This window comes from Marmota flaviventris, chromosome 11 (assembly GCF_047511675.1).
Source record: "Marmota flaviventris isolate mMarFla1 chromosome 11, mMarFla1.hap1, whole genome shotgun sequence".
NCBI lineage: Eukaryota > Metazoa > Chordata > Mammalia > Rodentia > Sciuridae > Marmota > Marmota flaviventris.
The window spans coordinates 8,545,199-8,570,306 of NC_092508.1; the positions used below are offsets into that span (position 1 = coordinate 8,545,199).

General features: G+C 40.9%; 1 protein-coding gene and 1 pseudogene across 17 annotated transcripts in view; one reads left to right on the plus strand and one right to left on the minus strand.

Moving 5' to 3' along the window:
- Positions 1–25,108, minus strand: part of Sp100 (SP100 nuclear antigen) — a 99,908-nt gene that overhangs the window by 43,655 nt on the left and 31,145 nt on the right. For all 17 annotated transcript variants that reach the window (XM_071619559.1, XM_071619566.1, XM_071619558.1 and 14 more), the window contains 8 exons: positions 19,490–19,652; positions 18,448–18,616; positions 16,285–16,347; positions 12,983–13,051; positions 10,082–10,231; positions 9,592–9,675; positions 3,995–4,141; positions 848–925 (listed from right to left, as the gene is read on the minus strand). In XM_071619559.1, coding sequence (XP_071475660.1) covers positions 848–925; positions 3,995–4,141; positions 9,592–9,675; positions 10,082–10,231; positions 12,983–13,051; positions 16,285–16,347; positions 18,448–18,616; positions 19,490–19,651 — 922 coding nt within the window. In that variant the 5' untranslated portion in view covers position 19,652. The remainder of the gene's footprint in view (positions 1–847; positions 926–3,994; positions 4,142–9,591; positions 9,676–10,081; positions 10,232–12,982; positions 13,052–16,284; positions 16,348–18,447; positions 18,617–19,489; positions 19,653–25,108) is intronic.
- LOC114097674 (nucleosome assembly protein 1-like 1) lies at positions 1,458–2,866 on the plus strand (annotated as a pseudogene).

Sequence of the window (25,108 nt, forward strand, 5' to 3'; positions counted from 1 at the left end):
TAATCATATTAATCTTGCATTTTATAAGGACATAATTCCAAATCCAGGATCCTAGTCTTGTCTTTCCTTTAATTCCCCATGAGACTCTGGAGAAGAACTTAGCACATTTCTAGGATTGTGTTGTCTCTTCTGAGAAACAAAGATGACAGTGCCTATCCTGCTTACCCTTTAAAGTTGTTGTAGAGGAAAAAAATAAGTATATTATTTGCAAAGTTCTCTTGAAAAATCACTACAAATGCCATGGCTTGCTGCAGAATTTTGTCAAAAACAACTCTTTGGGTTTCATAATAAATCATCTCAATTCTTTATTTCTGCTAACATTAGATAGTTGAATGAACTGTATTTTGTTTGTGGTCAGATGACAATATAAACTTTTAATAAAGGAATATTTAATGGCAGCATAAACTTCTAATAAAGGAATATTTAGCTTTCTGTTCTGTATAGAAATCACTGGATAAGTCTAAAACTTTGTGTTCATAGTAATTAGTTTCTAAACAAAATCGTTACTTTGCTAGCCTATTTCTACTATATAATCAATGCATAAATTTATATTGATAAATAGAATCCATCTATTCACAATTTCAATCATCAAAAATAAATACATGATGATTTCTGGGTCCACACATTCCCCCAAAGGGTCAAATCAATGCAGACTTGGGAGTCTCAGGATAAACTGGAGCCATCATATAGAATAGGTTCAGAATAAAGGACATCAGAGAACAGTAGCTCCAATTCCTGCAGCCCAGCCTGCTTTCCCAGCCCACTGTCCCAGCCTGCTGTCCCAGCCCGCTGTCCCAGCCTGCTCTCCCAGCCCACTGTCCCAGCCTGCTGTCCCAGCCTTCCTTACCAGGATGGCTCCTCGGTGCTGAGTTGGAGATTGCTGCAGGCTCTTCTGTGTCGCTGGCGTCGTCCTCACTGCTGATGACTGCACAAAGGACCAAAATCCCTTCAGAGTCTCAGGGAGCCCAGCAGGAGCCCACACAGCCAGGCGCCCCACAACAAGAGCACAAGGAAGACCTGGGAACTAGGGTAACGTGGGGCTCTCTGCATGTGTGTGGCTTGGGGGCTATTCCAGGGCTAACACAAACGACAAAACTGACACATGAGGCAGCTTTTCCCAGCCCACGGACCCCCTGACCTCCACCTCTGCTCCACCTCTTCCCTTTCCTCTGAGCTCTGGCCACCACCCCAGCTTCTGCCTCTGTTTCTGGCAATGGCTCCTCTTTGTAACTCTTTGTCTTGATCTGTTCTTTCTCCATCTCCTCTTGAGAATATCCTGGTTCCCCATTTTCCCCCTTTTCTTTAATTCCTACTGCTTTCCTTTTCCTCTTTCTTCAGGAAGGGAGTGCCTCTGCTCTCGGCACTGCCCACAGCTCCATGTCTCTGCTGCCTCCCCAGGTATTGCCTGGGCAGTGCCCGGCTCCCCAGACTAGCTGCCCATTTGAAGTCCCTCCAACATGGCAGACACTGACAACAAAGAACACTCTGAACTTGATCAAGATTTGGATGATGTTGAAGAAGTAGAAGAAACTGGAGAAGAAACAAAAATCAAAGTGCATCAGCTGACTTGGTTCAGATGATACAAAATCCTCAGATTCAAGAAAGACTCGAGGGTCAAGTAGAAACGCCAACGGGGTACATTGAAAGGTGGCCTAGGGTGGTTAAGAGAGGAGTGAATCCTCTCAGACCCTCAAGTTAAATGTGCGCAGATGGAAGCCAAATTCCATGAGGAAGTTCATGATCTTGAAGGGAAGATGCTGTTCTCTGTCAGCCTCTATTTGCTAAGTGATTTGAGATCATTAATGGAATTTATGAACCTCCAGAAGAAGAATGGGAATGGAAACCAGATGAAGAAGAGGAAATTTCAGAGGAGCTGAAAGAAAAGGCCAAGATAGACGACGAGAAAAAAGATGAAGAAAAAGAAGACCCTAAAGGAATTCCTGAATTTTGTTTCACTGTTTTTTTAAGAGTGCTGACTTGCTCAGTGACCTGGTTCAGGCAGCTGATGAACCTATTCTGAAACACTTGAAAGACATTAAAGTGAAGTTCTCAGAAGCCGGCCAGCCTATGAGTTTTATCTTAGAATTTCACTTTGAACTCAATGAATATTTCACAAGTGTTCACAAAGACATCTAGGATGAGGCCAGAGTCAGACAATTCTGATCCCTTTTTTTTGATGGTCCAGAAGTTATGGGTCGTACAGGGTTCTGGATAGATGGGAATAAAAAGGACAGAATGTCACTCTGAAAACTATTAAGAAGCAGAAACATAAGGACATGGGACAGTTCATAGTGTGACTAAAATAGTGATTCTTTCTTTACTTTTTTTGCCCCTCCTGAAGTTCCTGACAGTGGAGAGCTGGATGATGATGTCGAAGCTATTCTTGCTGCAGACTTTGAAACTGGTCACTTTTTATGTGAGCGTATAATCCCAAGATCAGTGTTCTGCTTCACTGGAGAAGCTATTGAAGAAGAAGGAGGAGGAGGAGGAGGAGGAGAAGGTGAAGAAGCAGATGAGAGTTATCAGTTCTCTGTTGAAGTCAAGAGCTACAGTAAGCTTTTTCAACTTTGGCTGCAATAAATCTTTTTGATAAAAGCTGTCTGGATGGTTGGGAAATTTTTCTTAATAGAAGTGTTCAAATTAAATTGTATTATTACTAAACTCTCTAATCATGGAAATCTGTTGACCCATAGAGTAAATTGTATTAAATTTTCCCTACATTATGAGCCAATTTTTCCTACCATGAACCTATTTCATGGATGCATTTTGAAATTTAATATAGGGAAGGGAAGAGGAAGGAAATGAAGAAAATGATCCAAACTATGACTTGAAGGATCAAAATCCAGCAGAATTCAAGCAACAATGAGGCAGGACGTACGTGGCCTTGAGGATTTTGTATTTTCTTGGTAGACTCAGTATTTTTTTTTAAAGAGAGGAATTGATATTTTCAAGACAGATTTGTTCTCCTTAGCATTTTAACTATAGCTTTTCTGCCATATCTGTTGAATGCACAAATTCTCTCATGCATGTTCATTCATTGCTGCAGTTTGATTCTTCTGGAACATTTACATCATGTAGTTATTGGAATACAACTATAAAAATTAACAACTGTTAAATTAAACCAATGTTTTTTAATACCTTTATTTTACTTATTTATTTATGTAGTATTGAGGATCGAACCCAGTGTCTCACACATGTTAGGAGAGTGCTCTACCACTGAGCCACGACCCCAGCCCCCAAACTAAATGTTTTTTGTTTGCTAATTTTTTTTTGAAGAACAAAAGTAGTTTTCAATTGGTAGTAGAGTGAGTTTAAGTCTGCTTGCATAGTTGTGCTTTTCATTTATTTGTTATAGAAATGCAGTGATTTTTTTTTACTAACATAACTCATCATTTGAGGGGAAAAAAACTCCGTAACTAACATGGTTAAGAATTTGCAGTCAGACCAAACCCGATAAATATTAGTATTAATGGGATATAGTCAATTATAAGGAAGTCTAACTCATAATATGGTTATTGTTTATCACAGTGAGGTGAATAAAACAATTTTCAGAAGGTTATTAACCTGAGAGAAGTGTACTTGTAAACTTAACCTCCATTAACTAAGTATCTTTTCTTTGTGGTAGGGTCTACCTTCTGCTTTCCCAAAATGGATGAATTTATAACATTCGATGAGCCTATTTCAAGTTTTTGTTGTTTGTTTGCTTGTTTTTATTTTTGCAGTTTAAAATAAAAATGTCAAATGCGATTTTAGTTCTCAAAAAGAAAAGAAAAGAAAAAGAAAAAGAAACAATTCCTCTGACATCAGTTCTCATTATTACCACTATTTCTGCCAGTATTTTCCCAGACCCTAAGGACCTCTGTTAAGCTAACTTGCTTCAGCTTACCCAGCGCTGGCCTGCTCCAGAGGCTACCTGGACTGCCTGGTGGGCCTTCATGACATGCGGAACCCTTTACCTGGGAACCTGTTCACAGATCCTTTCAGTCAGCCTTACCTATTACTTCGGATGGCTGGTAATGGTTGGTCCTGGTTTGAGATCCTTGCTTCACTTGCGTGGGAAAAAATGGCTTTTCCTTCTTTATATCCACCAGACGCACAGAACAGGAAGTCATGTGGATTCCATGGCTGGAGAGCTCTGCTCCTGGGCCAAATTGTAATGAATAAAGAATTTTCCTTCTCCTCCCCCATTGACAAACATGCCATTGATAACAATCTCTTTCTGAAACTGCATTGTTGAGATGCCCGTCCTCTATTTCCTGCTGCTTAGTTCTGTCCCTCCCTTTGTACCTCTCTTGATGGTGTTTTGTTTTTAACCTATTTTTTCCCCATTTTTTTTTTGTAAATAACATTTTTTTTTTGCCTTTTTAAAAAATAAAAATTATAATTGCAGTACATATAAAAGTGGGTTTTGAATGATTACGAAGTATGTCTCTTTGGACAAGACACAGATTGCCAACACCCCAGAAGCCTCCTAGGACATCTCCCATTAATTGCCCCCACTATCTTTCTCAAAGTCAACAGCCTTCCTGATTTCCAATACTCCCATTAGTTTTGCCTCTTAAGTAATTTAATTTTATATAAACAGAATCATGTTCTTCTTACTCACTCTCTCATATATATCCCTGAAGAAGCCAAATAGCCCCAAATTCATCTATAAATATGTGTATGTGTGCGCATATTTATATATATATACATGTTATATATTTATATAACATTTGTGAGAATCATCCATATTCATTTTTGTATAATTATATTTATTATATAATTTTGTATAATTATTCTTTTTGCACACACTATCGTATTCCATCATAGAAACAAGCTGACATGTGTTTCTCCTTTTGTGCTATTTCAAGTGTCTGGCTTTATGAATACTGCTGTGGACATTGTCTTCTGATGAACACAGTATACATTTCTGGTAGTTTCTTCTGAGAAATGCAGTTCTGAATTCTAGAGTAAATATTTCCAACTTTAACAGATGACACCAAACTGTTTTCTAAAAGCACATGTAAAGGCAGACATATAAGAGAAAGAACTTGGCAAATTCAAGTAACTGAAGAAAGTTTGGTGAGCAAGGCATTAGAGGGTTAGAGGCAGGTGATGGGGGTAGGCAGCACACAGTCCTCTTTCAGGATGTGTCACACCAGGCAGCACTGACCTAATTCAGGACCACAGGAAGGCACTGGGTTCTAAATAGGAGAGCCATGGGAACTGGTTTGCATTTTTGAAAGTTCCATTTTTAGTGTAAGTTCGGACAATGCGTTTGAGGGGGCAAGGTTGTACAGACAAAACCAAACCAAACCAAAACTAAAACAAACCAAACCAAAACCAAACCAAACCAAACCCAAAACAAAGCAAACCAAGCAAAAACACTGTTCCTCCAGTTCTGAGAGCCAGAGGGATTGAGGTCAGGATGATCGTGCTGAGGGTGCAGAGAAAAGGAACCGTTGGAGATATTTTAAAATCAGAATTGAAGGAAGTGGTAAATACAGTGATGGTTGCTTTACACCAGTAAGTCTGGGGTGGTTTGTACATTACACTGCCATAGATAATGGTGACAACCTCAAAAATAGAAAAATCCTTCAGATCTTCGAAGATTTTCAGACACTTTGAAAAATGAGACAAACAACAGGTCTGGGTGGGAAATGTGTGTTTAGGAATCAAGAGAATCTACATGGTGACTGAGCCTTGGAGAGGCAGGATTCCCGAGGGGAGGAGAATTTTGGTAAAGGACACCTTACCCTTCTCAGGATTGACAGAGGCAACTTGTGCCTTTTATCCTCAGATCAAACAGTGTCTTGATTTGTCCTCTGTCCCTTGTTGGACACGGCCCCTCTCTACCAGTTTTCCACCCACTGCGTTTTAACTGGTTTTCTACAGGACTCTTCATGTCCCACCCCATGTTTTTGTCCTATTTCTTGATACTTCTCGATCCTTTGTATCTTTGTCTACTCTTCTTCTCTATGCTTTTTTCTTTAAAAAATAAGAAACACACACACACACACACACACCCCAGGACTAGGTGAGGCAGAGGTGGTACTGTGGACACAGAGTGAAGGAACCCTGAGGCCCAGGTGCTCAGAGGGAGATCTCCTTACACTCTGTGCCTGGGGTTCCCTCTGCTGCACCTGGCCTCGGCCCTGCTGTCCCCTACCTGATGCTTTAGCTGACCCATCTGTTACGTTTTTACCTGCTCCTCATCTGCTTTTTAAATTTAATTATCAGTGTGACTCCTGACTCTTCTACGTCACTTTTTGTCTTTCTATATTATCTCATTCCAACCCCTCCAGTCATCACCAAAGTCTCCCCAGAGCCACTCCCACTGCCCTGGAGTTCTTCCACCTGTGGTTTCCTCCTGAGGGCCTTCCCCTGGGCTTCCTTCCTTGCAAATCTTATAGGAAACATTATGCATGATTTCCACGCTTCCATTTAACCTTTGAAATAAGTTGCACCTTATTTGTTTTAATCAACCATGTGACATGGAAATGTTTGGATTCCATGTCAATCTATCTAACATCTGCCTCATTCATGTACTTATTTATTGATCTTTAGTTGACCTTTCCTATACATTCGTGCCTTGTTTTCTCTACCCAAGGACACACACCACCTCCATGAAAGCGCACAGCCCTCTCTCCCTTGCCTTTCACAGCTCTTAAAAACCACCAGAGGGTGTGCCCAAAGGCCGCGTCTGGGCGGGGCAGGCAGTTAGTGGGACCACAAGCAGAATTGTTGCTCTCACAGAAAAGTGAAGATATAATTAGAAAATTGGGGAGGGGCAGAGCAAGTTGGTGGAATAGAACTCTCCATTGTTCATCCCCCCACAGAAACACCAATCTGAACAACTGTGTGCACGAAAAAACCTTCACAAGAGCGGTGGGAACCAGGTGAGAGATCACAGCATCTAGGTGAGGCAAAAAATTAAGAAAACATGGCAGAAAGGACTGTCTTACATAATCTGGGTCATGCCTTCCCTAACCTCAGGCAGCACAGCACGGAGAGACCCTTCACCTGGGGGAGGGAGAGGGAAGTAAGAGCTAGACTTTGTCTTATATTCCAACACTGGGTCTTCCCCAGCAAAACTCAGTGCTGAGCAGGCCCAGATGACTTCAGATTCCAGCCCATTCCTGTGGTCTGAGCCTTCAAGCCTGCCCAACCCCAGGCTGAGTCCCACAGTCCCAGGATGATGGCCAGTCCTGTGAATTTGGTCACAGGTGACTCAATACCAGGTCAGCCTCAGCAGTCCCACACTTCAGATCAGGTCCATTCCAGATCAGCCCCAGAGCATCAAGCCAAAGGCCCACCCCAGCACCTGGACAGCCCAGTGGTGCCAGGCTTCAGCTTCCACTGTAGCCCCCCAAGAGCTCTGCAATCTCTGAGTCTAGGTCCACCCTAGCCCAGGACGACTCACTGGCTGTCCTAGGCACTGGGCCAGCAAGCCTGTCCTTGGACCACACCAGACGCCCTGCCACAGATCTCTGGGTCAGCAGACTGGCAAAGGCTTTCTAGGATAAAACCAGTTTTCGGAGACTGGAACAAGCCCCCACTTCCTCAAATGTACAGAAATTTGAGGTAATAAGAAACTTGAAAAATCAGGAAGTCAGAATATCAACAAAGGAACACCACCGTGTCCCAGTAGCATGCCCCAAAGAAATGGATATATGAGCCACCTGAGAAAACATTCAAAATAATTGTTTTAGGAGAGCTCTGTGAACTTCAAGAACATACAGAGAAACAACTCAGTGAAATCAGGAAGACAATAATTGACCAAAGTGAGAAATTTAACAGAGGTTGAAATTTCAAACAAAACAAAACAAAAACAATAGAAAAACAACTAAAACAGAAATTCTGGTGCTGAAAATATAATGAATTAGGGGCTTGGGTTGTGGCTCAGAGGTAGAGTGCTTGCCTATCATGCATGAGGCACTGGGTTTGATACTCAGCACCACATAAAAAATAAAATAAAGATATTATGTCCTCCTATAACTAAAAAATAAATTTAAAAAAGAAAATACAATGAATGCAATGAAAAAATGCAACTGAAAGTCAACAGCAGAATTGATCAAGCAGAAGAAATAATCTGTGAATTTGAAAACAGGTTACTTGACAACACTTAGGCAGAAGAGAAAAATTAAAAGGAGTGAGGAAAACTTACAGGTTTTTTGAGACATTTCAAAAGAGTAAATTTTAGAGTCATAGTGGTCTATAGAGGAGCAGAGAAAAACAAAGGGGTAGAAATCTTATTTGAAGAAATAATAGCAGAATATGTTCCCAATTTTGGAAAAGATACAAATTTCCAGGTACAGGAAAGTCAAAGGACTCCAATCAGACTCAATCCAAACAAAACTACACCAAGACACACCACAAGAAATAAGGAGACCGAATTCATGATCAAAATGGAAGTTATACTGTTGTTGTAAATAAAGGCCACATAGGACAAACACAGCAAGCATCAGACAGTGAAAAGTTGAAAGGTTTCCTTTTAAGATCAGGAACAAGAAAAGAACGCCCACGTGTACCACGTCTACCCAACACAGATTTACAAATGGCCAGTGAGTGTATGCAAAGGTGAACATCACAGTTCATCAGGGAATTACAAATAAAACCACAATGAAATATCACCTCATACCTGTTAGAATGGTTATTATAAAAAAGACAAAAGATAGTGAGTGTTGGTGTGAAAGGAGAGAGAAGGGAATCTTTGCACATTGTTGGTGGGAATGTAAATTAGTATAGCCTTATGGGAAACAGAATGGAGGTTCCACAAAAAATTCAAGTAGAGCTACCATACCATCCAACAATCTCCCCACTGGGTACATATCCAAAGGAATTAAAATCAGTGTGTCAAAGAGATATCTAAACTCCCACGCGTATTACACAGCATTATTGACAAATCCCAAGATATGAAATCAACCTAAATACCTAACAACAGACCATGAAAATGGAATATACATGCAAAATACCAGCCTTAGAAAAGAAGAAAAAAAATCCTGTCATTCACGACAACATGAATGAACCAGGAAAATATTATGTTAAGTGAAATAAGCCAGACACAGAAAAAGTCCCATGGCATGATCTCACTTATATGTGGAGTGTGAAAGTATTAATCATGATCATAGAAGCAAAGGGGATAATGGTTATCTATCAGTAGCTGCTGGGAGAGAGGAAGGGGTTAGAGGAGATGTGGGATATAAGATTTCTATTAGGAGGAATAAGTTCAAGAGATCTACTGTATAATATGATGACTATAGTTAGTAATAGTATTGTATTCTTAAAATTGCTGAGGTCATGGATTTTAAGTGTTCTCACCATAAAAATTATAAATATGTAAAATAAAACATGTCAATTTTAGCTCAATTAGTCATTTCTATCTATGTATGTATCTAATATGTATATATTTTCATCATATTGTATATAATACCTATAAATTACACAAAATATATATTATTACACATTGTACATAATAAATATATATAAATATAAACATATTATGTAAATCAGCTCTAAAATGATTAGGGTGGTTAAAAAGGCAATTGATAACCCCACAAACATGGAGGATCTGGGGAAAAACAAAAGGGTAAGGTAAGTGACACTTACCTTCTACACAGTGGGGCAACGGGCTGGGTGTCCCCACGCTCGCCTCTCCACGGTCCACGTGGGCAGCCATGTGTTGGTGGGACTCTGAAGTTTAAAAAGACCCCGGTTGAGACCCAGTAGAACCTCGCTCTGCTCTGTGTGCATTTTGTTCTATTTCACTGTCTCTCCTTCCTTCCCACATTTCTATCTGTAGCCCTGTTTGCATATATTGCCACCTGCAGTTGTGAAGGTGTCTGTGCTTCACTGTTTCTGTGGCCAATCCCTCTCTGACTTCTTTTGCCTTTTTAAAAAATATATATATTTATTTTTTAGTTGCAGTTGGATGCAATACCTTTATTTTATTTATTTATTTTTATATTTTATATGGCCTTGCACATGCTAGGTGAGCGCTCGACTGCTGAGCCCCAACCCCAGCCCTTCTTTTGCCTTTTATTTCTCTAGGGCCTCTTAGCCCCTCCACACTCACATAAAGGAAGTGAGTCAGCCTTACCTACTGGCTCTGACTCTCGAGGGCATTGCTCATTTCCTTGGTGGCTTCCTACTGCACCATTTGGGTCTTGGGCCGGCTCTCTTTTATTTACATTTCTCTCTTCTGCTTCGCAAGGATGCGCCGAGAGTTCATTTTCGGGTAGGTCTGTACCTAAACCACATTTTAATTCATAGATATTTTATTCGCCCCTTGCATCAATCAGGATCAAATAGGAAAATACAAATCACTGGAAGATCTTAAGGTAGAGAGAATTTGACTCAGTTGAGAGAAGAGCTGAGTGCTCCAAAGGGAAGATGCAGCAAGCAGAAGCGTCAACAGGAGGCTGGAGGGGACTGAAGGTTGCCCACTCTAGGCTGGTGAGCAGAAGCCTGGCCCGCGTGGTGGAAGGTGGGGAGAGCCATGGGGAGGAGCAGCTACCAACTCAGTGGCTCCCCAGTGTCGTGGTGGGGCTATACTTCCTCCAATTGTGCAAACTTTTTCTAATGTCTCTCACGCTGGAATCAAGGAGAGTTGGCAATAAATAAATAAATAAATAACAGAGGTGAGAAGCTACAGGTAGAGGGAAGAGTGGAGCAGGAGGGCAAAGAATGAATTCCAAGCACACAAACCTGGGGTGGGAACACCTCCTCCCCCTGGTGAACTTCCCTGGCCCATTGCTGACTTCAACTACCCACACCATTCTGTTTCCAGGGACCTCGATAGTCTGTGAGTGGACAAGTGTATTTTTTTGCAGTTGCATTTTTTTCCATTTAGTGCTCTTTTTCTAAACAAAGTGGGTTATGGAAAAATTATTTTAAAAGTTTTTACAGAAGTTTTAATGTGGAACTTAGAGCAGGTGCATGTTTTGTGCCACCATCCGAAGCTCCTTGGAACTGCTTCTTCGTGTTGTGAGCGTGAGACACGGCCTTTATTCCCCTGTGCATGCCACAGGCAGTGTCCTCCTGGCTCACTGTTGGACACACTCGTTGATGACTTATTGTGCTGTCTGTGCATCATTTGGGTTTCAGGTTGAAATTTCTCTTCATATTCATCTGGTTCTCATCACTGAGTTCTAAGATTCTAACCCCAGGTAGGGTTGCCCCAGACCACAGGGAGATTCATGAAGAACTGACTTGTCTCTCCCACATGCTCACTGCCCCTACTGAATCCCTTCTCTGCTCGTTATTAATCACCTTTCCATCCATTCATTCCTTCCTGCTTCCACTATCTGCACTGGTAGATGGACAATTAAGAACATGGCTCATGCTTGTTGTATTTTTTTTATAATTTAAATGTCAATTTTTTGAATAAAAGTAGTTTCTAAAAGTATAATTATGCTTTTAAAAGTCACTCTGAAAATATTCTGTAACAATGTATTTCTGATTTTAAAAATATTTTCTTAAATAACATCCTCCTTGTTGGGCATTCCCTGGAGACTTGTTTCCAAAGAAGAGTCATGGAATAAAGACATAAAAGTTATTCTACACACATGAGTGTACTTTAGAGATGGGGAATCTCAATTTAATTTCCTGCTCTGAGGTTGGTATTGCTTTGTTCATCATTTCTCCTGGTTGAGAAATAATTAGATCCACAACAAACATTCATGTCAGACATATAGATAGAGAGTATATCAAAATTTACTGTCATGGTTGGCCAGGCACAGAGGTACACACCTGTAATCCCAGCAGCTTGGGAGGCTGAGGCAGGAGGATTGAGAGTTCAAAGCCAGCCTCAGCAATGGCAAGGTGCTAAGCAACTCAGTGAGACCCTATATCTAAATAAAATACAAAATAGAGCTGGGATGTGGCTGAGTGGTTGAGTGCCCCTGAGTTCAATCCCTGGCACTCCCTCCCCCCAAAAAATTACTGTCATGATTAAAAGGTTAGACTCTGGAGGCAGGTACGAATAGCAATGGTAATTAAATTAGTAAAGATGACAAAGTCATGCAACATAGATGAAGTTCCAGGCACGATTGTGAAAGCTTTCATTGGTACAACTTGTTTAGATACATCAACCCTGTAAGGTATATACTACTAAGTGGTGAAAGGGGGAGGTTCCTTGCCCAAGATTGCAGAGGCAGGATTCGAACCCAGGCAGCAGAGCATCAATATTCCTGCTCTGACCCTATTTTATAGCAGAGTTCAATCCCAATTCTTAGTTGGGTGAAACTACAAAAAAAAAAAAAAAAAAAAATCAAACTCTCTAAACCAACTCTTTCTCTTCTGAGAAAGAGGGTGATAAAACATCATTTTAAAGTATTTGAGAAGATAAATAAAATATTACCTGTATCAATATATGCGATATTGTAACTGATCAGAAAAAATAAAGTCATCATAATTACTATCTTAAATGTATAATATTTTGAATAATTGGATGATATATTATTAAGAGCATTTTGGATTACAGGAAGGTCAAGAGTTGTTAAAGTACCAAATGGTTTTCGAAGAGACCCCCTGGTGTCTGAGCCCCAGGGATGGTGAGCGAAGGTGTCCTATGAGAGGCACCCTGGTGTCATGGTCTCATGTGTTGGACCCAAGAGGGATGATATTTTCCCCACAGGCTCATTGCACCCCTCCAGCCGCCACAACACGGGCCCCCACTGGACATGTGACCAAAGGCACTAGGCAGATTTAAGCAAGGCAGGAAACTGAAGCCAGGGGCTCGGGACAAGTGCCAAGACCCAGAGCTGGTGCCAGGACTGGCAGCAAGTGCATGCAAGGGGTAGGAAAGAAGAATCCCTCCTAGGCAACCCCGAGGGTCTTTAATTAAAAATCTCTGTTATTTAGTTTCCAAACTTGGAGAAGCTATAGATGCAAAGATTAAAAGTTCTGGGCAATCAGTCACGCAAGGAAGCAGCCTCACAGAACATTCCAGAATGGAGTAAGACAGCAAAGGGTCCCACAAGAGGCAACAGCAACAGACCATTGTAAGACGAGGGATCTGAGTGCTGTGGCCAGGTCAGTCTTCGCAGAAAAGAGTTCTCCCCCGTTCCTAAGGGAAGAAATTAGAAGTTGATCTCAGAAACTGAAGGATGGGTTTTGCCATTCTCTCTTTTGTCTTTACAACGCAGATGGTAGAGACCCCTCAAAGTGTCAATCCAGACTCATCTGGAGCTGGAAGTTCCCTCCTGACTTCAGTCTCAAGAGTGGGGTCTGGGTCAGCTGCAGCCCTGTCTGAGGGTCTCACTGGGCCCCCTCACTAGGGTCCTCTGTGAGTTACTCTGGCACCTGGAGATGGCCTGCTTTTGTCCCCAGCTGGCCTGCCCCATGGCCCTACCTGAGTTCCTAGAAGCCCTGGCCGCCTGGTTCCCGCCCTCCCATACCAGGCCTCCTGCCACAGCCTGTGGCTCCTCCTTGGTGGCCTCCAGTGGGGATCAGCGACTGGTCTGCCTCCTCCTTGGTGACCTCCAGTGGGGATCAGCGACTGGTCTGCCTCACTCCTCCCTCTCCGGGCATCCTCTGTTTCCTTTATCTTTCTGTCTGCACCTCTTCCCGTACTTTGGTTTCATGTTCCTGCCTTTTTCATTAGACAACCTGGGCAGCAACATGGGGCTAAGAATCCTTTTCCCTTGCTCCTTTGACCCCAGGCAAACTCCATATGTGGCTTCTAGATTTCAGTTTCCTCCTTTATAACAAGGGCTTATAAGTGATGACCATCTCTAATTACAACAGGACCTTAGAGGCTGCTTTTGCTAAAAGCACTGACTCTGATCTTGGACTTGCAGATGCCCAACAGGTAACTAAAAGCAGGATGCAAATTTGGCGTCCATGCCTTCATTTTGTATCTCTCTTCTCCTGCTCAACTCTGCATACAAGCATGACAATCATTTCAGGAGTGTTCAACTAAAACTGGTATTTCTCTTTGCGGCTGAAGGCACCAAGATAAGACTAATTCAGGTATTTTCAAAAATTGAAAGGACATTATAATTAACAGATTGGCAACTGCCGGCTTTTACAACATTCTCTTCTATACTGCCAGAGCCATGCCTAGAACTTTCCAATCATTGCCCTAAACCTCCCAGAAATAGCAAGTCTTGTAGGCACAAGGAGACTGCCCCCTGCCCCAATGAACCCTGGACTAGAATGGCGGCTGCTCTCTAAGCAGTAGCAATCATCTTTGGATGGGAACTGAATTGTCCCCCTGAGCAATGGTGACTTCCTCAGAGAGCCACAGATCCAGTCCTGATATGACGACCCACCAGACCAGGACCAGGATCGGCTGCCTTACCAGCTCTGTACATTCTCCAGCAGCGCAAACCCCTAAACCCCACTATGACACCTCGACGTTCTTACCAGCCCCTGGGAGTCAGATCTTACCTCACTAGACCTTCCCTGCTCTGCCCAGCATGGCCACACTGATTACGGCTCTTTTCCTGTCCTCACCACACTCCTCTCTCTGACCAACATCTTGGGTTGGGTGACTGAACCTAGTCCTTTGGGGCCCCCAGAGCCAGGGCCTTTGCCCTAATTACAATAACACGATGACAGCCTGGGCACTAATCATCACAGCAGAGAGTGGACATTCGAGGTGAGCTGCTAAGGACACAGAGCTCTTTATTTTTTATTATTGTCCTTTGCCCCCTTCTGCCCCTCCTCCTTCCTGCCTTCTCAAGGCCCCATAAGCTCTTTCACATCTTGGCCACTTCCTCTCTGTGTCTATGTCTGTTTTCCTCCCGGGAGAGTCCTGCTTTTGGACAGCAGTTACTGTATTGAAACCAGCCCGGGCTTCTGCTGTCGTGAAGTGTGACACTGAGATAGAATGAGAAATAGATATTTTGGTCTTCATCCTGGCCACAGCGCCTGGAACCCCTTGTAATGTCCTAAGTGATAAAGGTGGAAAGAGCATTTTTGTTACTCACAACCAGTCCCTTTCATTAACACCTGAGTTTATGCTAAAGAGGTGAGTTTTGGAATGTTCCTAAGGATGGAAGGAACTGAGAGTGGTTAGAAGGTTGAAGGATCTGACCTCCAGGGAGGGGAGAGGGGATAGAAGTTGACTTCTATCAGTGGTCCATTGATAGAAGTCCATTTCATCCATCATGCCTGTCAGTATAGTAGGTTTTCTAGAAAGAAAAAAGAAAATCCCTAATGACAGGGTTCAGAGAACTTGTGGATTGGCAAACACAGCAGTGCTGGGAGAGTGCGGTGCCAAAGCTGGGCATGTGAGCTCTCCATTACTTTGCTCTGAACATCTCTTCCATTTGACTGAGTTGTACCCTTTAAACAAATGGGTGAACATCAGTAAAAACTTCTCTGAGTTCTGTGATCCATACTAACAAACCATCCAACCCAAGGAGGGGTAGGGAGACCTCCAATTTACAGTCAATTGGTCAGAAACAGAGGTCACACCCTGGAACTTGCAACTGACAAGTGGGATGGTCTTATGGAGCATGGTCCTCAACCTGTGGGCTGTGCGAACTATAGGACACCCCATGGCTGTCTGCAGAGAACTGGAAGTTTGGTTGGTGTAAGGAGAACTTCCACCCCGTAGGTGTCGAGTGCTGTGGGAAGGCACAGATAGAACCATTGTTTTTCTTTTGCTAAGGGTCTTTCTCCTTCATGTTGGCCACGGGTCATTTTTCTTAGCCCTTCACAGCTTCATACTAATCTTCTCCTGCAGGGACCTTCCTAAATCACAATTACTTCCTGGTAGTCAGTCTCCTTAAATCTGTTTTCCTGGCCCACTGAGCTCTGGTTCCTTCCTCATGGTTGCTGGGCTGGCTATCTCTGGTTATGCTATTTCCCAGATCCCACATCCTGTTGGGGCCAGTTAGGGTTGGGATTATAATGATCCCCCAAGGCATTATGGGAGCTAGTGGAGACTTTAAGAGGTGGGGCCTAATGGGAGGAAGTCAGGCCACTGGGACAATGTGCCCCTAGTCTCTCTTTGCTTTCTGGCTGCCATGAGTTGAGCAGCTTTGCTCCACTTCTGCCATGATGTTCTGCCTCACTAACAGGCCCACAATGATGGGGCCAAGACACTGTGGACTGAAACCTCTGAAACCACGGACCACAATAAATCTTTCCTCCTTTAAGCTGATTTCTCTCAAGTGTTTTGTCACAGTGACAGAAAGTTGACTAACACGAGGTCCATACAAATCACCCCTCCTTGCCATCTCCATGGTCCTTCCACATTTCTTCCCTGGTTCACAGTCTCTACTGCACGATGCCCTTGTTTCCTTTTCTTTTGAGCAGATGAGAAATGTTTTATCCAGTTGTAATTACCTTGTTCAAGCCTTTCCTGCCTCTCTTCTCCATTATCTTCTTGGGGATATAGCATTCTCACCTCTGAAGAGAGGGAAGGAGAAGAAGGCAATTAGAGATCTCCGGCAGGGACCAGGTACACCATCTCGAAATTACACATTTAAGAACTTCCAGTCCCCCAGTTATGTAGAGTTCAGTGAATCCCGCATGACACAGTTCACCTTCCCACCCTGCGACAAAACAGAGGAGACTCCCACAAAGGAGTCTATGCTTCCCACACACTAAGGAGATACTCAGTGGGAGGGGATACACTGTAAGCTGAGATACTCCTCTAAAAAATATTCAGAGGATAGCAAGGCAAATTTCAAAATAAATAATAGAAGTGAAATGTCTTTTCTGAACTGTTTGAACTGTAGGAATAAACTGTTCAGAGAGTCTGGGACCTTGGAGAGATCAGTGTATGAAAGGGGAAGTCCCAATGGCTTTAAAGATAGGGCCAGAAACAAGGGGGGGGGGGGCTTGGGCTGAAGAGGGTCAGGCAGGATGAATAGTTTCCAAAGGAGTATACAAGATACAGGACAGATGGAGGGGACATCAGGGCCCAGGAGGTGGCAGCATGTCCCCTGAGGACAGGCGTGCTGGTTGTGCTGCGGGTGGGGGCAGTGCTGCCACCCTGGCCATGAACTTTAGGCTTGGATCACCCAAGCACTGGGAGTACTGGAAACAAACACAGGAGATGTGGGTGCTAAGGCCAGAGAGGGGGGTGTCTGCAATCCAGAAAGAGGTCGAAGCCCCTGGGAAGTGGACAGTGAAGGTAACACTGTTCCTCTTGCAGCTCCAGCCTGCGGGGCGTCCTGTGATAAATAGAATATGACTTGCCCTTGGTGCCTGGGTGTTCAATCTCCTTTGTGACCTGCTAGAGAAATTATTCTGTTCTTTATTATATAAGGTAACTACTGACACACGTCAACAAGCCATAGGTCCCTGCTTTTACATTTTCACCCTGGTTTATAAACCTGTCATAGCTCTTATTGCCTAGGAAATAAACCTCAACTTCTTGGCATTCAATGCCAGAACCTTCGCAGCCTCCCTTGGATTTATCTCACTAGAGTTGGTTCCTACATTGCTGCTCACTGTCAAATTCAGCCGAATCCAATTTGCTGGTTTCACAGACATACTTTCGCACACCTATTCCCTCTCCTCTTCAGGGGATGTGTCTGTTTTACTTGTGATGTCTCTATCTTATATTTTGAGAACTTGGTTGAGACCAAACTGTTGGAATAAAAAAATTGTCTATGCAAGTACAAAACCAAACAAACAAAAAAAAATTGGGGGGCATCCTTTTTATTGCATACCAATAAAAGTATGAATCATGCCTTCTTGGAAAAAGTGAAGAATCAAATCTTTAGTTTTGCATAACACCAAAGAAATCCATGATGATTATTTGATTAATATATGGTTTTGCCCCTTTTGATTAGAGAGTTAACAAAACCATTTCTTATTCTTTTAGGACAGTTTGACCCAGGATTACCTTTCTAACTCATTACTCTGGAAACCTAATAAAAAGGGGCCTTTTTGCTGGGCTACTAGGCAAACACTGGGCTTTAGAGTTAAAAATGACCCATGACTAGTTAGTTGCCTGAGAGGGACTACTAATTCCTGTAGAAAGCTACAACATTATGAAGGTCTTCCTTCAATGGTGATTCATTACTTGGCTTGTCCCCTGTGGGCTACCTGAAAACCAGGACTTTGGAATTCCAAGAGGTCTTGATTCCATGGGCATGTGGTGCTAACCCAGGGTGGACCCTGCACCCAGAGCTAAGCAGTTGCTCAAGGTGTGTAGTAGTGAACTTGGTGGACTTCTATGTAGTCCACTGAAAGGTTTCCCACTGAAGAGACAGGGTCATGCATCCCTCTTGGGACTTTGTTTCTAGTTCTATGCTTTTTTAAGTAAACCTGGCACCAATATGACTCTGGTTGCCCTGAGTCTAAAAACCCAGCTGAACAGACGTCCAGTGGTGCTTACTGAACAGCCATTCTGTCATTAGCACCTGACATGTCTGACTTATTAACTACTATAGCCCATGGCACGTGACCTTTTTGCATGTGGTGGAAGCTTCAGATATGCTTGTTGAAAAAGAAAATTGACCCTGGGCCTCAAAATGTGGTAATATATCTAATTACCATGTTCGAAGCTTCTACGAACACGAATTAAATCAGGGTATTCCTGCAAGTTGACCTCACTGAACAATGCTTCGCATAAATCCAGGTTGAATTTCTTCTCCAGTTCACAGAGAACATTGTACACCACTCTTTGTACAGGGACCAGGTTTCTACAAGACTCTTGAGAATCCTTTAAAAAGAAGTGAATGGAAAAATTTAAATAGAGACTTCTACGTTACAAAAGAATGCTAGAAAGTAATTTTATAGTTAATGTATTTCAATTTCTCTACATAGGTATCATCTCATGTAAAGCTTCAGAACTTTTGTACATTTGGATAGCTACTAAATGAAACAAGTAAATCCTATCTCTTAAAAAATACCCAATGGTAAGGCTGATCTCCTCATCCTTATTTACATTTAATGTAAGAAAGAGCAAAGATGAAAGTGGGTTCATAGTTAACTGACATGTAGCCCTCTAAAGAGCCTGGCCAAGGTGCTTTGGGAATAGACTTATCAGGTGATGAGGGCTGATCTATTGACTGGACACCTCTGCACTTCCCCCAGTACTGACTTGGCCTGAAGGGCTCAAGGAAATCAAGTGACCATTCCTCCTTACTATGAACTTGGCCACGAGAAAGCATATTCATAGGAGAAAACAAAGAGTCAGTGCTCTGTATCTCCATAATGACCAAAGATTGATCCCAATTCCAAGACTCCAGAAGTACCCGCCCCTTCAAAACAAAAAAGAAAAGAAAACTTGTTAAAAGATGTTGCAGATATAACAGCAATCATCCACTCTTAAATTCATTCTAACAACACATCAATTTGCCATTGGATTTTAATGTTCTTAGAGCTAGGTATTTTAAGTTGATATTAGTTGAAATAAAATATTGTGTTTACTGCTATTTCAACAAATCAATTCAATAAGATCATTTATCAATTCACTACAATTATCTTAAATTTTTACTTTATGTTATATTGTATGAATCATATTGCATGAAAGGTAAGCATAACTTAATTTGGGGCTTGTTTACCAGGTTGTGACATAATAAACTTCACTTACTTCAAACATTTTATTGGTAATGAGTTCACGGTCACGGAGGCCCTCGAGGAAAGGAAATGTCTTTTTTATGGCATTTGAAATCTCCACTTTGTGTCTTTTGAAGTGATGGAATATAACCTCATAGATGGTACTGTCGTCTACACTCTGCTCTTCTGTGGACATCCTAAGGGAAAAGAATACCATGGGAAATCAAGATTCTGAGATGCTTGTAGAGGATCTTATACATGAAGATTGGGCTATGAAGAACCAACATATATTAAATAGGTGGTCCGGAGCAGAGTTACCCAGATAGATGGGATGAAACAATGGAAGAAAGCACGGAGATGATGAAAGCCTTATCTAAAAGGCTTACAAAATCCTTCCCTGATCAAAGCCTTTGCAAAGAAAGACTATTTCTGAAATAAAGATTTAGATTTGTGCAAAATTGAGATAAAGCAGGCCATCCATAGAGAATGAAAAACAAAATCTAACCTTGAAAGTACATCTTAATTAACAACTAAAAGAGAATAAATCTCAGAAAAATAAAAACAAGATGTCCCCTCTTTGACTTATAGCTATTAAGAGAAAAATATCATCCCATGCCACAAATCAATTCATAAATGTGTGACAATGATAGTAACAAAAATGATGATAACAATATGGTAAGTTGGGAATTTCCAAGAATATCAAAGCTATTTCCTGGGACATCAGGTTCTGCGTTGATTCACTACAAATCTGTCTATGCTATTGTCATGAACACGGACTCTTCTTAGGCAACTTGAATTTCAGAAATTAGTCATTTCCTGTGAAAATAATTTGAACTCTGACTCTTTAATTCTGATTCATAGTTGATGATTTTATTGCTCTAATAACAGTGTTTTAATCAACTTCTCTGTGTTTCTAAATGTTATGAAAACCCAAAGCTTTCTTTGTCAAACCAGAAGAGACCTGTGCACACTTCCCAGGACCTAATGTGCAGCAGGGCATGAAAACACCAACTCCCCTTATTTTAAATTCCTGTGAACAAAGTTTCTGGTTAAAGATCATAGACTGAAGAGAACTATTCATCTTCTCATTTACTAAAACTAAGATACTTAAACGATGAAGCATTAGATTCAGAACACAAATAAAATGGCAGAGGATGATGAAAAACTTCTCAAGACAAAAACTAGACAGAGGAGTGCTCATTGCTGTTGTGGTAGAAGATGCACCCAGAGCTCAAAAAGCAATCAGTGTGTCCCACGAGCCCCAAAGAGACAGTGGAGATTGCAAAGGAGTCATGGGGTGACATGCTGTTGGAGAGATCAAAACAGAAGAGTATGCCTCACCCCTCAAACCGTGAGCTGACCACAGTCAACTTCCCAGGGACAAACGTTGCTGGAATTTCTATCACCACATGCTAATTTTGCCCATTTGGGGTTTCCTATAAATGGAAAAGAACATTGTCTCTGCTTTAGTGTCTACTGTTGTGCTCCTCATCGTGCTGTTGTGTTTATTTTTTTATTTTATTGTGGAATGATTTTCCATTGTGTGAATCGACCACAATCTGCTCATCCAACTCCCTGCTGATGGACATTTGGATCCATTCCAGTTTGAGTCTGGAATGGATAAAACTGCTGTTCTTATAGAAGTCTGTTTATGGCAAAATGTTTTCATTACCTAGGAAAGAGACTGTGGGTGGTCGTTTAGGAATATGTTTAAGCACTTTACAACTTTTTAAGCTGTTTTTCAAAGACTATTAGAAATAGACCCTCTAACGTTAGCCATGCTAGTGTGTGTAATGTGGTATCTCATACTAGTTCTAATTCATATTTCTTTAGTGACTAATCATGTACAGTACATTTTCATGTGTTTTTTGGAAATTCATATATTTTCTTTTGTGAGGTGGGCCCACTTGTATTATTGGGTTATCTTTTACTTATCAATGCATAGTTATTTGCTTTTTATTTTGGATAGAAATATTTGTCTGAGTTACGTATTGTGAAGATTCCCCTCATCTTTGGCTTGCTTTTCATTTTCTTAACTATGTCCTTTGATGAGAAGAAATTCCTAATTTTGAAGAAGTCCAATCTATTCATATTTTTATGGCTAATTAGTATTCTGTGTAAGAAATCTGCCCATTACCAGGTCATAAAAACATTCAAAAATCAATCTATAGTTTAAGCATGTCTATTTCTAGATTTTCTACTCTGTACCATTGGTCTATCTGTCTTTTCTTATGCCAATGCCATTTTTGGTTTGAAGACTGCAGCTTAAAGAAAGTCTTGAATTCATCTATGAAGAACTGTCTTGACTTTTCCACATCTTTGTTTTCTATGTGTTTTGGTTTGGATGTGAGGTGACCCCCAAAGCTCCTGTGTTAATGCAGGAATGTTCGAGGTGACATGATTGGACTAATTAGTGACTGGGTGGTAGTGGTAGGCAGGTGGGGCGTGGCTGGAGGAGGTGGGTCACTGGAGGTGTGTTCTGGGGTTATATCTTCCTGTAGCCCCCTCCCCACTGCTTCCTGGTCCCATGAGCTGAGTGGCTTTGCTCTACCACCACGCGTTCACCATGCCATTCTGTTTCACTTGGAGTCAACTGACCTTGGACAAAACCCATGAAACAATGAGCCCCAAATAAATCTTTCCTCCTCTATGTTGTTCTTGTCAGGTATTTTGGTCACAGTCACCAAAAGCTGACTAACACCCCAAGTATCTGTAGAATCCATTAGTCAGTGTCTATAAGAAAAGCCCTTTGGATTTTTATGGGGTTTGCAGTGAGCCTATTAACATATTTTCAAGAATGACATCTTAACAATATTGAGCCTCCAACCTGTTCCCCTTGTATGCCTCTCCACTTATTTTTCCCAGCACTGTTTGGTTCCCAGCATAGCAGTCATGCACTTCTTTCATTAAATTATTTCTAGCTATTTTGTTCTTTTCAATGCTATTTTAAATGGTGTTAGTTTAAAATAATTTGTATTTTATGGAAACAGAACTGGTTAAAAATATTAGACATTTATTTATGACTTTGCTGAGTTCAGGTATTATTAGTTCTACTGAAGAACTTACAGATGTCCTTTGAATTTTATAGTAAATAATAATGTCGTCAGCAAATAAAAATGATTTTACTTCTTTTCCAACAATTATTTCTTTTTCTTATCCTAGTGTACTATTTATGTGTTTAAATATAATGTGCAAGTTATGAAAGTGAACTTTTTCTTTTTTGCTAATTTGAAGAAAAAGCATTCGTTATTGCCACTAAATATCTCTCTCTCTCTCTCTCATACACACACACACACACACACACACAGTCATGCACCACATAGTGACATTCCATCAAAAATGAACTACACATACGACAGTGGTCCCATAATGTTGTACCACCTAGTGGACACTGAGCCCTCTTAGCCTGTGTAAGTTCGGTGTATTCTACAGTTTTCACACAACAAAATTGCTCAGTGATACATTTTGCAGAATGGATCCCATTACTGAACCACACATGACTCTGTGTGTGTATACATATACACATTTATAACACTATATTTGAAAAATGATGATGTTGAAAGGCACAAAATCAAAAAAATTGAATCCAAATAGAAGTCACAACCAAGACAAGGAAATGTGAAATTTGTTAAAATGAAAGAGGAGCAAAGCTGTAGCATGCAACCACAAACAAAGCAAAAGGCAAGGGTGCACGTATCAGTGGCCGAGCAGAATTCAGAAAGCAGATCATTGAACCAATGTTTTATAGACATTGGAAAACAGTTCACCTCTCAATGTTTACTCTTCACACATGGAAAAAATGTACAAAATAAATAGACTCTAGGTAAATTAGTAAGAATAATTTATTACTTAATCTTGTGATTTAATAACAGATAATCCATCATCGTTTTCAATATCCTTGAAAAATACTGATCATGATCTTAGCCACAAAAGAAGTCTCAATAAGTTATAATCAATAGGAGCTACACAGATTTCATATTAAATAAAATTAATTACTTGAGATTTCATAGAAGAAAACACTGTTAGGTCAAAGATGAAATTAAACTTGCAGTTAGAACTTATTTAAAAGAAATGAGAAAAATGATGACAATGAGAACGGGTAAAGCAAAGAACCTGAAATAACTTTACAACAAATAGAAGAGAGAAGATGTATACGCACATCCATAATGATTTTCAGAGGGACTCTGACCAAAGACTCAGGAGCTGTTTTTAGTAAAATATCTATATGAAATGAAATCAATCCAATACAAATTCTCCTAAATCAGCAAGTATTATGGTAGATATTAAACGAAATAATTTAGACAGAAAAAAGATGGTGCTGCTTATCATTACCACCATTATTTTAAATATATTTTAGAAGTTTTAACTAACGCACAGATATCAAAATGAAGCAATTTGCATAGGTAGTCAATTGCTGTACAAACAACATTATGTGCCTTGTAATCATATTCATAGAAATCTAGTCAAAACCCATGAAAATGGAAAAAGCTTTTGCCAAGGATCATGAATAAAAAATAGATCTATAAAACTTAGAGATTTTTTTATTTGAGACAATATAAATGGAAAAGAAGCCATACTTCAGACACAATAGCAAATACACACATATTTATAAATATCTGAAAGATTCGAGATCTACATGAAGAACACTATTGCTTAGGAAGGAAATGAAACAAGATCAAGTAACTGGAGATATATAAAATGTTCCCAGTTAGGTGTGAAAGTTCTTTTTCCAGTGCTGAGAATTGAACCCATGGCCTCGAGCATCCTAGGCAGCACACTGAGCTGCCTCCCTAGTCGTAAATGAGAGGATTTTACAACACTTTTCCGCCTGAAAGGGTGTTGCATTTGCAATCTGAAATTCAATAAAAATCGGGTAGAATAATATAACTAGTTTTATGACAGAAGAAGTATCTAAGTCAGACAAGAAAAATTTAAAAAAATAGCTCAAGGAAGATTTTCCTTAATAAATTTAAATGTCTAAACCATATATCACGAGACATTGCAGTAAATATTTTCTACACTTTTGACAAAGAGTTAATACATCTGATATATAAAGACATTAGTGTATTAATAACAAACGGCAACTCAAAAGAAATGGATCTAAACAGACAGTTTAGAGAAGAGAAAATCAAAACATCTAGCAAACATATAAATACTTAAAAGCTAAACCATCAATGGCAAACCCATTAGGGTGGCAAACATGATCTCATTAGTGACCTCCTGCTGAGTGGGAAAAGATTCAGAGAGACAGACCTTCAAAGCTGGTGAGCATGAATTACTACAGTCTTCAGAATATGCCTGGCAATGTCCCCTAAATGTTGACATATACTACAGATTGTTCTAGAAGTTCCATTTTGGAACCTATTCTAGAGAAATAAAAATCCAACATGCATCTTCCAGAAGCAAGAGCTCTAGAGCTTTCAATAGCTCCCTCGTCTCCTAGAATAAAGGCCAGACACTTACACTTTTTTCCAAAGGGCCTTCTTTCCTCTTCTGTGTACCCCTCTCTCACCATGTCCCCCTCTTAGTTATTTCCTGAAGACACTGGGCACACTCCAGTCCTAGAGACTTGATATTGGCTGTCTCCTCTGCCTCGCAGGTTCACTGCCCAGACATCCATGCAGCCAACTCACCCCCTCTGCCCTTTTGGGTC